The sequence below is a fragment of the Micropterus salmoides genome, unplaced genomic scaffold, assembly GCF_014851395.1.
Source record: "Micropterus salmoides isolate LMB-PRFRI ecotype aquatic unplaced genomic scaffold, ASM1485139v1 Ms_hic_scaffold_3, whole genome shotgun sequence".
Lineage (NCBI taxonomy): Eukaryota > Metazoa > Chordata > Actinopteri > Centrarchiformes > Centrarchidae > Micropterus > Micropterus salmoides.
The window spans coordinates 19,427,956-19,442,046 of record NW_024042261.1 but is presented as its reverse complement, the minus strand read 5'-3'; the positions used below and the strand labels follow the sequence as shown (position 1 = coordinate 19,442,046).

General features: G+C 39.2%; 1 protein-coding gene across 1 annotated transcript in view; it reads right to left on the bottom strand.

Moving 5' to 3' along the window:
- Nucleotides 1–3,467: 3,467 nt before the first annotated feature.
- grm5b (glutamate receptor, metabotropic 5b) overlaps nucleotides 3,468–14,091 on the bottom strand; it is a 77,096-nt gene continuing 66,472 nt past the window's right edge. Inside the window, 1 exon segment of the mRNA XM_038694192.1 lies at nucleotides 3,468–13,363. Coding sequence (XP_038550120.1) covers nucleotides 12,283–13,363 — 1,081 coding nt within the window. The 3' untranslated portion in view covers nucleotides 3,468–12,282.

The window sequence follows — 14,091 nt, the reverse complement described above, 5'->3', positions numbered from 1 at the left end:
TCATTAAGTTGGAGGTGTGGGTGGAGCCACTCCATCACAGAGTGGGGTTGGCCACTTCAGCCTTGTGGTGTTAATGTTAAATCCTTCACATTTAAATTAAGTCCTCTGGTGAGGCTTCACGGTCAGTTACCTTAGCCATACGCATACACCTACACACAACAGAACTGCGTGCTGTGGAATGAAATGCTTTCACCTTCCTCATACATATGTCCGTGCCCACACATGCATACTATGTAGCAGAGATGATATACGTCCACGCACGCACAGTGTGACACTCATTGTTAACCACATGCTGCCATGACACCCCTTGCCCACACAAACTTTATATAGTGTCTGACTACACTGAACCCACAACATGCCATTTACATAGAAACAAACAAAACTGTCCATTCTTCTCTTTTTTTAATACACGCTAAATTCTTATTCTCACTACAAGCACAATTATTAATTTGCACATGTAGGAAGTCAAAGGCACACCCACTGATTTTCTTATGGTACCAAACACATGGCACAGTTCCCAGGGGGGCATAGAAGAGAACGGGGCCTTTGTAGACACTATAAGACATCTAACATCCTCAGATATATTTTAAAGCATCAAAGATCAGAACTGCTTGTTCCTTATAAAATCAGGCACAATTAGGTATTCATTCACATGAAACATGCCAGCTGAAGCATTTATGGACAGTATCTTTGACCATGTGTCAAATCATTGATCGTGGTTAAAGAAATATTTTGACCTTGAAATCTGGTTAATCGTTTTCGTTAGATGAGAAGATTAATATCATTCACATGTCTGAATGTGAAGCTAACAGCAGGAGACAGTTAGCTTAGCGTAGCACAAAGACTGGAAGCTGAGGTAAACGCCTAGCCCGGCTCTGTCCGCAGGTAACAACATCTGCCTTGCTCATGCTAACTAACAAATTATATCTAGCATCAATGTAATACAGTCTTGTCGTCATCATGAGGTTGAGTGGAGCCTTCAGGAAGTTACTGTGACCAGCCAAGAAATAATGACACACATCTCCCCACATAAAAACACGGGGGCAGCTGTCGCTCAGGAGGTAGAGTGGGTTGTCTCCTTTTTTAAATTAGTTTAATTTATCAGGGACAGTGCACATTAATAAAACATCAAAGTAAATGCGCCAGAGTTAGCCAAAAGACTTTTTTTCATCTGTAGTCCCTGGACAGTTAGTCAACCAAAAAAATCTGCCGCCATCTTAGATTGCTGATCACAGAGAGGCTATTTGATCCCCATCTCCACATGTTGACCCATCCTTCAGCACCAAATTCCCCCTGACGGCTGGCCAGCACCCTGCGTGGTAGCTTGCTGCAATCGATGTGTGCTTGACTGGTTGAATGAGCGGTTAGAATGGCGCTTAGAATGAAAGCACTAATAAATGTAGCAACATCTTTTTGTACACACTACACTAAACAAGATGCAATGTGTAAATTTGTGGACTTAAGCAGTGCTGAAGGGCAGATTTTTTTTTACCTATTTAGAGAACCAGGCCAGCTGTTTTCGTCTGCTTCCAGTCTTTTTGCTAGGCTTAGCTAACTAGCTGCTGGCTGTAGCTTCATATTTTGAGTACATGGGAGACATGGCAGTGTTATCGAACTTCTCGTCTAACACTCTGAAAGAAAGCAAACATGTAAAGTTTCTCTTGGTTTCAAAGTGCCAAAGTTGGATAAGAGCAAACTGAGCTGCTGCTTACAGGCCCTGCAGCCACTAGTAACTTCCAAACAATAAACAATTTTTTAGCAAGCATTTTTTCCATAACAAGAAATATGTCTTGAAACAGATTTTTTGTTTTTATCAGGTAAATTTATTCTCCAGTTGTCACTTCAGCATCAGTAATTATTGATAAGTCAATGAAAAGCAAGTTTATTGATACACAACCTTATCTCTGTTTGCAGCCAATGACATAAGAGTGTAAACTGGGAACAAGTTCAATGTAACAAGTTTAAATCTTTACTAAAGAGAGTTATTAATGATGCTACTTACAGAGATAGATGTGCAGTAAATATTGATGCAGACAATACTTGAATAAAGCAATCAATGACTGAGCAGAGCTGTTGAAGGTGTTGGGAACATATTACATGTACGTAACAAACCAATTTCTACCTACAAATTTCTTTTATTTTATTTCCCCCCCCTTTTCCGTATTTCTGCCATTTGCTTATTGCCTTTTCACCCTTTCCATTTACTTGAACAGTGGGTCATTTGCAACAATTTCATTTTGGAGAGAGCAATTTCTTTACTAAGAGGTGTAGAAAAATAAAGAATAGAATGGTGGAGAGAAGTGACAGAGAGAAATAAAAGAGTGTGAATTGGAGAGACCAGGAGGATATGGGGAGAGAGAATGAAAGATGGCAGGGTAATTTTATTGTCTTGACCTTTATGCCTTCAGTTAAATGAGTGAAATGTTTTTTGGGGCTGATTCATAGCGGAGCCGTGTCACACTGGCTGCCATGTCACTGTGACACTGAAACAGACAGAGGAGGAAGCAAATATCGCAGGAGCTCTCAAGTTGCTGTCTAGCAGCAACCGGACCGGGTTCAACTTCAGTCCAGATACTCACAGACTGTTAGTTCATTTATCGTGGGCAATAAAACTGGGAGTTTGTCCAACTACTGGATGAAATAAAACCAATGCAGACTGGAACTGTAAGGTGTGATAAACCTTTCTTTCTCCAAACTTGAACCGTGTGGTCTATGTTTCATTTCCACCGATTATGTGCCAACGTTTGCACAATGCTTGCTGCAGTGGTAAGTGTACTAAAAAATGAAAATCTCACTGCGAGGAACTCATTAAATTCAAACACAACATTTTTATAAAGACAGTGACCAAAAATGTTATTTAATTGGCCTCTTAAGAAGGTCAGAATCTGAAGTTTTGAAGTTTATACAAATGTTTTTAGCCAACAAAAAAAACATTTATTGTTTTACTGGGATTCATCATTTCAGATCAAGGCAGAATAAAGCTGAATTTGCCAGGTCAAACATTGCTTTACTTCACATTTCTATAAAACATATAATTACTTAGAGATAATTTTTACCCTATAGGAGATATTGGCAACTACTTTCTGCCCCCTCAGCTGTAAATGTCATCCATTCTCAGCTGTCTTTTGAATGCGATCGTAAAACAAATATGTTCCAGGGAAGAAAAGAGAAGCCATGTTGAATTTCCAGTGTTAATGTAGCAGAAACCACTTTTAATCAATAAATATTAAACAACCCTGTTTGATACGAATATTTACAGTGTCTGTCTGATTTAGTTATGATGTGGATAGACTGAGTGACCAGATGTTTTTGACCCAGGATTAAAACCCTGGTGTGCAAAGTCAAAGATGGGTTGACTGTTTGTTCTTTATACTGCATCTTAGTGCTAAGGGTGTGTGTCAAAAAGGTTATAACCTTCTTATTATATAATGAATCAGTAAAAAGATGGAAAAGACAAGGGTGTCAATCATAGTTTTTTTAATAATGATTTCAATAATGACTCAGAGGTACTCTGTAGTACACTTACACAATGTTTTATCAATGGCAAAAAAAAACAACATAAAGCATAACCCTCTCTTTGTAAGTTTCCCCCCCAACACCATATCCCATTGCCTGTCTGACTCAACAGCACTGCTGCATGGTGTTCACACTGACTGGAGGGTTCCAGAGTTGTTGCGTTACATCCCAGTAAGAAAAAACACAAAGAGAACCATGCCATCATAAAGAGCTGCAAGTTAATGAGTTAATGAATGCACTGTGACTTTTCTTTTTTTCATTTTAAGAAGGCTACTCTAGCTCTTTCTTGGTGCTCAGTGGGTGGGCGTTTGACTGCAGCGAGTCAAACTATGGTGACTTTTAAAAATCCAGCTGTTAATGCCAAAGTGCTGCGGTATAACGGTGTTTCTGCAGAAAAGTGGTTCTTCTCAGATCCCATTAATGCAGCTGCACTTCCTGCCTTGCATCTCTTCTTTGTTCAACAGCTCCTCCCATTTATGACAGATGGAGAAAAGCTAAGGATGAAATGTACACAGGACAGAGGAATCATTTTGTTGCCAAATGGGATACACATCAATCATATGAAAAGTTGTTTTATATTTAAACTTTTTTGCATTTTCTGTTTGCCAGCTGACGCTTTCGGTCAAACTATTATGCATGCACGGTCCAATTTGCTAACTTTGATCATCCCCTCTGAAAACACCAATCACCTACAAAATGAACATATTTATGGATAGGTGTACCCACAATTGTGCCAGAGTTGATGGGATTTAGGAATTTCATAAAATAGTACTTTAATCATCCAATGTTAGATAAAACACTTTCTATAATTATGTGAACCTTTGGCTCCAGGCTTTTATAAAAAGCTCCCTACTCCTCATTTCTTGTGTCCTCTGATAAACAAATACATGGTGTAGTTATATTAAGGTACAGGAAACATAACACTGCCCACTCTCCAATTTCTGTTCCCAATGGCCACAGATCAGCCCAGAGACGAGCTTCACAGGCATCACAGCGGGCCAATTTGGAGTGAGGAGATAAAGATTCATTAACTGGGGGATGAGAAGAACTCTTTTTGGCCAAAACTGCTCTTGTTCTTACTGACAGGTCTGTAGGGAGCCTCCAAAAAGCATGTGAACGAGGCCTCAGTGTCAGTGACAAACAATGTGGCCCAGCACAATCTGAAGGCAATTCATTTAGATATCAACCCTTTCAGGGAATAAACCATGGTATCTTATTGTTTAATGGCTGATGGAAGTCTAAAGCTTATTTGTGGGGAAAATCAGTAAAATCGAACATAAAAATCTGAAGTAGAAGTCTACAACCTGCCACCTCACCAATCATCAACTCACCCAACTAAAAAGCCACTAAGAAACACGCTGTATTTTCCAGCTATGTTCTTACAATGCACACTTCACAAAGCTGTGTGAAAATATTAAATAAAGAATCAAATATCCAAATATAAAACCGTCTGCCATTATCACATCAATATAAAGCATCAAAGTACATTCTGAAGTTCTGAACATCAGAGGGGAGGGGGGAAGCAAAAACATAACAACAATGCTTTAAAAGTCATGTTCATTAAAAGTAATTACCAACTATCCCGAGGGTGGATAAACACTACAAGGCTTCCTTTAGAAAATGATGGAATTAAAACCATCTTTATCACATTTACAAAATATTGGAACAGTTTATGAAAAAAATATATAATTAGAAATTTTCTCCACAGATGAGCATGTCGATATAATTCCAGTTTATTCATATTTCTGCAGTGTTTATCCACCCGAGCTAAAAAAAATGCAGTAGCACTTGAAATAAAAAGATGAGTGAAAGTTGGCACTGAGTGGAGGCGCTTATGTTAACAACGCCGTGATTAAACACCACTGGAGTCTAGGGATACACTGCAATCTAAGCCCGACTTTGCTGTTATTTTTTAAAATAAATAACTAGAATACATTTATCATACATTTCCATTTCCATAATAGTCACTTTCTAGTTGTAAATGAATATAGAAAAAATATATTAGATTCTACACTGAGTATAGGGAATTCAGCTCATTCCACTTCCCTTTAATTACGTTTATGCTAACCCATCATCATTTTCAAAACGAACCCCAAACTAGCTGCTCGAATGAGAATGGTTGAATTAAGGTTTTGTTAAATCTGGGTTGTAAAAAAATTGGAACATAACAACACCTTTATTTTTATGCAGATGCCTTAGTTGAGAATAAGAGAAATTTGTTCTGTGCTCAGATCATCCACCTCAGTGTTGCTGAAGAACGCAAAAAGACCTATGTTTGCTTACAAGCTCGTAAAATGTCACAACCCGAAGTCAGTAATTAAACATGATCATCTTGATTATCTCAAGTGATCAGTAAGAATGTAAACACCACGTCATCATTTACTTATTGATACCTCAAACACTGTACTGAAAATAGAATCTGTCAGAATTTTAAGGAGGGGGTTTTAATGGGGGATTGTGCTTGTGTTTGTGTCCACAGCAGTAATCCCAACAAGATGGTCTATGAAGAATATAAAAAGCACGCAGCATAAAACAATATCGAAATATCAGCCACAATGGTGTTTCTTTGATCCCATCATGCCCTGCAAAAATACCTCTGTTATATGGTGAAATGTCACACCTCAGTTTGGTTTAACTCTCTTATAAATTGAAACATGGGATGAGTTGGTTTAACTAAATATTTTTTTACAAACCATCAATACACAATTCGGCAACTTGCCTGCTCTGTATACAAAACAATATTATCCCCTAAAGACACACACAGACCTGCTTGATAGACTATTCCACTTTCTCATAAATCCTGAAGCCAAATAAGCACATACACAAACTCCTCTCTTACTAATCAATATAACACAGTAGCTAATTTCTTAAGGGCTGACTTATAACGCAACTCCATCTCCTCTGCCCTATTTAACCTACACCGACTGCCTAAAATAAGTTATTTAACCACATTGGCTGAGGAAACAATCACATATTAAAAGACACATGTTCTTTACTAAGTTATAAAAAGCAACATTCAAATCAGCAGCTTCCGACAAACTTGCAAAAATACTGTTGATGATTTTTAAGACATCGAGTTGTTCCGTCCTTTAAAGACTGCACCATTATCAACAGTAGGACTCAGTATCCTTGTACAATTATCAATACCGGCTTCTAACGATACTTCTTTTGAATTTTCCCATATTGATTTTTTTGCTGTAAAATAAAAAAAATCAGCCTAACTCTTAAATAACCAAGTTCTGCAAAATTTCATGAGGCATTTACTCTTAGGAATGGGTATCATTAAGCTTGCATCCTTACTAGTTTCTTTTGATTAGTGTGCTAGAAACAACTGAATCAACAACTGAACTAAATCAACACAACTGTGAAGGAATTTACTGCTTTGCAGATAGAGGAAAGAGGGGCCCGTTGATCTCAGCCTCAGTGTAAACAAGAATTTCAATACCCAGCCCCACCCAACACTTTTGTTCTTACTTCGCATAAACATCTTGTGATTTACTCATTTCATTATCGCTGTTAAAAGGCAAGAAACTATTTGTGATATCCACCAAACTGCACTCACAACAAGGTGTTCATCTTGACTTGATTGAATTATGTGAGACAGTGGCCTGACAAAACAAACTTCTTCCAGCCTGCCCTGACAGCGTGTACAACCATTTGTCTATGCGGTGTTTACACAGTAAACATAGTTCTGTTTTCTGTATCAAATCAAACAAATAATCAGGCAGGACAGTGGGAGAGGCTGCTCCATCACACAGCACTGCCAGTCAGACTGATAAAGCCCTAAATCGGGTTTTTGTGATCCTCCTAGGTCCTTCTTCTGAAAAACTGTCTACCTCATCAGTACATTACTAATCTGCCTACAGATGCTGATTCTTGCAATCCAAAATTAAATGATATTGCACCCCGAAACCAAGGCTTTTAAAAAATATATTATAAAGAACACTAGAAGGAAACATGTGACAGGCCCATAATTACGGATATCTGGCTCTGAACCAGGGTTTAAGGATTGAGAGACAACCAGTGAAACAGTGACAATTTTCAGTCATAAAGTATAAAATAAATGACCTTGTCTCTTTTTTTTCTCCTTCTGATCAGCAGATGAGCATGTCTGGATTAAAAGTATTTTTGAGCGCAGGGATTATCAATCCAATTCTTTAGAGTGCATTTACAAAAGTAAGTCAGCCAACAGCATTTTGGGTAGACATCATCAGGAGATCATCTTCCAGGCAAGCATAAGACTTTTCTCATTATCATCATCATTTTTTTGGCTAAAATACGAGGCGGAAATATCCCTAACTGAGATCACCCCAGATTAATGTGAGTGATTTTTATGATCCTTGAGGCAGGGCTAAAATGTGGTGCAACAGTATTAGTGCAGAAAGCTCACAGTTTGTCATCAAAATGTCCTGTCTGCATTACTACTGAAGCTCAACTTTTTATTTCCATAAAGGGGCGATACTACGCATTTGTCATGGAAAATGTTAGAAACGCCCAAATTCACCAGGTGTAAATATCCCTTGAGAACTGAAGAGATTGGATCCAAACACAAGATTTGTCAAGATGTTACAATAGAGGACAGATTCATTTTCATATCCTTGTGGTTCAGTGATTTTATATCGGACTTACAACTCAATACCTGCATTACTTTTTATGCCAAATATATGAGGCCATGATTCTCTGCCTCACTTTTCTTGCAGTTTCGTAATAAGCCTGCTGCACTCTTCTAACTATCCTTTTTAATGACTCATTTTAATATAAATCGATACCACTAACAGAGGCCTTAAAAGAGAATAAGATAGCAGTAGATGTAAGTGCTGATCCTGTCTTTTTCTGCAGCGGTAGCACACAACTGTCGAGCCTCACCCAGGGGTGCTGTTAACATGCTGCTGAAGTGCTGAAGCAAGCGCCCTGTTACTCTCTCAGCATATTGTAAACACTGTCAGTGATAGCAGCACATAAACCAGCTCCTCCCCAGTAACATCTTAGCAATGGCACTGGTTAATTCTTTTAACAACAATTCAGGGTCCAGACTGTTAAAATTAGATAAGCAGATGTAGAGGTAATGATTCAGACAGCAGTTTGAGACAGGAACCAATTATGTCAACAAGTATGACCAACAGTTCTCGTTACATGCTTTTTTTTTTTTGGTGTCAATTTCTCTCTCTATCATACTGTAAGTGATGTCTTTGTACAATTATCTCAGATGTTGATTGATCACTTAGTAAGCTGATCACATAGTTTTTCCCATTTGGGACCCAAGAAAAAGTTTATATTCATACTATAGCTACACCAATTCAGGTTTGTATCCTAATTAACCGGCACACGTCTTGATAAACAGCAAAAGAGTAAACAACAATTAATGGCACACAAACTAAAAGTTTAGATCAGAGAGTGAACCAGAAATTCATGGTGGATAAAAGTGAAATATGTGAGAAGATAACAACAAAAGTAGGGAGTCGTACCTTACATAAAGATTAAGAGAAGAATGCAAAGAAAAATGTCAACTTATCCACCCACCATCTTCCCTGTTGAATTCTCCACCAGAGATTACATAAGTATGAAAAAGAACAACAATCTAAAACGTTGTTTAGGATTTCAGAAAAACCCCATGATGTGCAACTTGTATACATATGGATAATATTGCTTTTACACTGGAAAATGTGGAATATATAGAAAATATCCAAAACAATAGAAACAGTTTTACATTTACATTTTTTTTTTTTTTTTTTTTTTTATGAAACCACGTATTTACCCACGAGCTAGTAAGCTAGACTCTCCCTAACCCCTTTGGCACAATAATCATATTCATATTAATTATTATTATACTGTTGAATTACAAGACATTTGAATAGGAATGGTCACTCACACATTCAGAGTAGTAACACAGTTTCTGTAGTCGTAACACATATTGGTACTGTATGATGTTATAACATAGTTCAAAAACATCTTTTTTTCCTTTTTTCACCTTTGTTGATATGTAAATAAATTTACTTTCATCTGAAACAAAAAAAGAACGGTCTTTGCATGCCCTTATTATTTACAGAATCACTTTGTCTGAGTTTGTTCTTGCTGGCTACTGTAGAGCAGAAATACTACACTCACGAGGAAATCAGACCACGGATCACATCTGGATCAGTCAGCCAGGACAGCAGATGAACGCATATGCTGCGGAAAATATCATGATTTACAATAATACACAGGGGTTGTTTTAAAGTATTGATTTTTTTTTTTGTGTTGTGATACCAACAGTCCAATTATCTTAAATTAAGTCAGATATACCAATCAATGTCTTTGATGCAGAGAACATGCCTCATACAAAATATCTAAAAATGTTTGTGTATCACAACCTTCTGACTCTTGTTGTTTATGAGTGTTTTTCTCTGTGGAGGGAGCTGACAAAAGCCAAGACCCCATTTCTCAAAAGCATCTTAGTGAATGCATTCATCGGCACATTTTATATCCCAGTACTACTCTGGGTACTCACTCAAATTCTGTGAGTAGGCATGAGTACTTACAGTGTTGGCATGTGTAAGTACAATTTTCCATTTAAAGGCATATGTTTTTATGAAAATCTGAAACATCCAAATGAGATATTTTAGTGTTTTTTGTTCTGTTTACCCATCACCTCAACATTTATGAATGGAATATTAAGATGCATAAACATATTGTATTGAGGTTGACCTTTACGCTAATATCAAACCGTAATTCTCGCCATATAAACCAAACCCTGTCTCCTACCAAAAGCAAAGATATACTAATATTGCCAAATACCTTTTAGAGATAATGTAATTACCACCTGGACTACATTCACTTGCAACATTTTCCATGACAATTTATATTAGTCTCATGAGACCTCACTTTAAAGCAATTGATTGACATTTTGGAAATTTACTGAATCGCTTTTTTAGATTAGAAGATCAAGACCAGTCTCATCTCACCTCTTTTGCTGTTCTGCCTCTCTTTGTAACAAAAGAGTGAAGAAGTTCAAAAGGGTCTTCGCACCTCTGCAACAGACGACCCTGGCAGAAGCCGAGGAGGAGGAGGCTCTCTCTCCCTGTTTGAATCTATCAATCTGTGCCCACTAAGGTCCCATCTACATTAGTCCGTTTTAGTTTAAAAACGGACAATTAAAACGAATACGATCTCCACCCACACCAGCATTTTGGCTGCGTATCAGAGTTGATCTCTGTCTATACTAAAACGACTGAAAATGCACATCTAGTGGTCGTTCATGTACACTGGACATGTGCATGTCGGTGTAAACATGAAGCAGATGGTCTATTCTGTAGTTACAGAAGATTTGGCGAAAGAATAAAGTACTACAGACAAAGAACTATACCAGATTTTATTTTGCATGCACCAATAATGAGCTGACTGTTACTGATTGTAACACGGAAGTTAAAAGTGACTGTGATGGCGGAAAACAGCGTGCACTACAACGCTCTTTCAAAACAAAAAATAGGGTCGGCAGCGTTTTCAAACTTCTCTGTTTTAGGTCTTCATTTTCGCCATTTTAGTCTGGATGGGAGGTGCAAACCTGGCAAATTGTCTCCATGTTAAAATGAAAACGCAGTAATGTGGATGGGGCCTTAATCTCATTCAAAGGACTGCCTTTGATGAAAGAGTGCAACACTTGTGTCCTGCTGACACATTGTATGGAATGTATGAAATTTCACAAACTAGAAAAAAGCTTTGGGGTCAGTTTTCTGAAAGTAGTCCACCTGAACATTTAATGACTAAGATGTTCAGGATAAAACAAGGCCCGGTCTAGTCAATCCCTCCTCTCCCTCTTTCTCGAGTCGCAGAGGTAAAAATCGTTTGGTCCCAACTACTTCAGCAATCATGTAGAAAACATACATTCAAACTTCTGAAGAAAACAAACCAGAAGAGTAGAAAATACTGAAATACTGGCAGGATAAAAGAAAGCAGCAAGAGAAAGAGGGACTGAGGAAAACAAAGCTATGTGGAGCGGACAGATCAGAGAGCTGAATGAATAAAAAGATGCTTTTTGTGAGAAAAATCTTCAGAGTAACATACAGCCTGGTATGTTAACACAATGCACTTTTGTCAGAAGCATGTTGGACTTGATCAAAGACAAAATCCATAACTTCTCATATATTTACAGTGTTTTTCCTTACATTGTATTTGTTTGTGTGACTGTGAGTGTGTATGATCATATATATATATATATATATATGTGTGCCCTTGATAGCCTCTGTTTAGTGTTTAGTCCGTACAGGCTTAAGGAGTCTCGCCTCATCAATACTGCTGTCATGTTGCCATTTACCTCTCATTAACTAAGATACAGAAACAAAAACATACTCATACGCACACATTTACAATCTCTAATTAGTTGATAGCCATTTTTTCTTAAGGCCACTACCCAAACCTAAATGCACATTGATCTAGACCTTCGAGAATGATTTCAGGCTTTACAGACACCAAAGCACTGCCAAGTTATAGTGGCCATTTTTGCAGTTCTTCACACCCCACTTGTGACAAACAGCACTAAGAAAATACAACGTGGGCAAGTGTGTTATACTTGCATCCCACTGCAAACATGTAAACACAAACACAGCCAACTGTTGCAGCTTGGTGTCTTCACCAACCAGTCTTCCACGACTCCTTTACTTCAGGTTTTTGCTCCACGTAGGGACAAATGGATTTCTGTACTTCCATCTTCCCTTACTCTTTTCTCATGTTGACCGTTGCTGTTGAGTGCTCCTCTTCACTTCTGCATTTTCTTTACTTGTTGTCTCTGTCTCACAGTGAGGATGAACTCTGGCTGTAGTTTCTGAGTGTCAGTCTGCTGTACCTGGGCGAAGGGGGAGAGGGAGGAGGATGGGAGGGAACTGGGGGGAGACACAGGTCTATCTCTGAGATAGCTGAGCCACTGCTAGATGCCAAGGAATCGCGGAAAGGCGACGGTGGAGTCAAAGCAATGAGCTCCTCATCCAACTCCGCCCTCCTCAGAGGAGAGTCGGTGAGGCAGGTGATCAGGCCTCCTCGCATGGGGGAGAGAGAGGGGGAGGTCTGGGGGTGAAGAGGCGGCAGGGGGTAAGGTGAATGAGGAATAGGGTGTGCAAGACACCCACCTCGGCCCCCCAAGCTGGACTCGACAGGTGGGAGGGGCTGGACGTCGGCGTAGGTGGTGAGGGTCGGGGGCATCTGGATTTCACGGGGTAGCAGATATGGGTCGGTGGGGTGAGGAGAAGGAGGTGTGTGTTTGTGCGTGTGTGAGTGCGTCGGAGAGGGGGACAACATCATGCTGTTGAGCTCAGTGATGTTGGCGGTGAAGCGGTTTACCACACAGCTGATCTGATCCATCAGTGAGCTCTGGGGCTCTCCCGGGTGATCGTCCACAGTAATCAAACGGCCGTCACTCCCAGCGACGATAGAGCCGCTGCTGGAAGGACCACAGCTGCTGCCGCTGCCGCCACTGCAGATGCTGCTCTGGTACTGTGAAATACCAGTCATCGGAGGCTCCTCCCCAAAACCCACCCCTAGCCTCTGACTAACCGTGCTGATTGGCGAGGGCGTCTGTGGTCGGTATGTGATGGAGTAGCGCTCCTCTGCTTCGGAGAGCTCGTACAGGGTCTTGTCTGTGACAGTGTCAGGATGACTGGGCAGGGAGGACATAGAGGGGAGGGAGGGCAGAGGGACATGTGGGGGCAGGTCCCCCCCTCCACAGTAACGCTCCTCTGACGTTTTCGAGAAGGGCTTGATGACCGCAGTCTGATTGTTCTCCTTCTTCTTGATATGGAAGGATAGCCGCTGCCACAGGTGGTTGCCACGTGAGCCACTGCGCTCCGTCTGCGCCCAAGACACTGATTTACCGTTGGAGCTGGAGAACAGGAAGGACACGGAAGGAAAAAGAGAAAAGAAATAAGGGGCTGTTTTTAATGGTTGGAAGTAGATTTGCCACCTTTCATTTATTAGCTAATTTGATGTGGAAAAACTAATTTAATTGGTTTTTCCAAAAACAAACTGCATTTCCAATTAATGGTTATATAAATTTACAAAGAGTTACAAAAATTTTTTTTTCTTTATTTTTAATTTAGAAAGGGGCAAAAAGTGAATTGATTTGTGTTTAGGTCCCGAAAAAAGAAGCGCTGAACATTTCTTTCACTTCTTCCAACTGCAGACTCCAACATCTCCTTGTTTAAGTATGTATTAAAGACGATCTTTCTACATGAATGACATACTAATGTTGCAAAGGATAGACAAGGCAATTAAATGTATTTTGTGGATTAAATCTAAAAGCACCCATTAGTAGTAAATTTGCATTGTGAGCCAAAACACTGAAAAAAAAAAACATTAGATAAACTGTGCCTGCTCTATCTTAGTTCCAATTTATTATCCTAGATGAGTAATGTCATTTAATAGATACAAACATTTTCAAATGGAGCCTTGATTCAACCACAGAAAATCAGTTGGACATCATATGCAGTGTAATTTCATTACAATTAATTTTCTGTTCTATTTTTCCCGACAGCATGGTCTCCATTCATTTTTCTTTGTCAGGTTCTCTCCATTGCTATTTCTCTCTCTATCTTTTAATTTTTTTTTTCA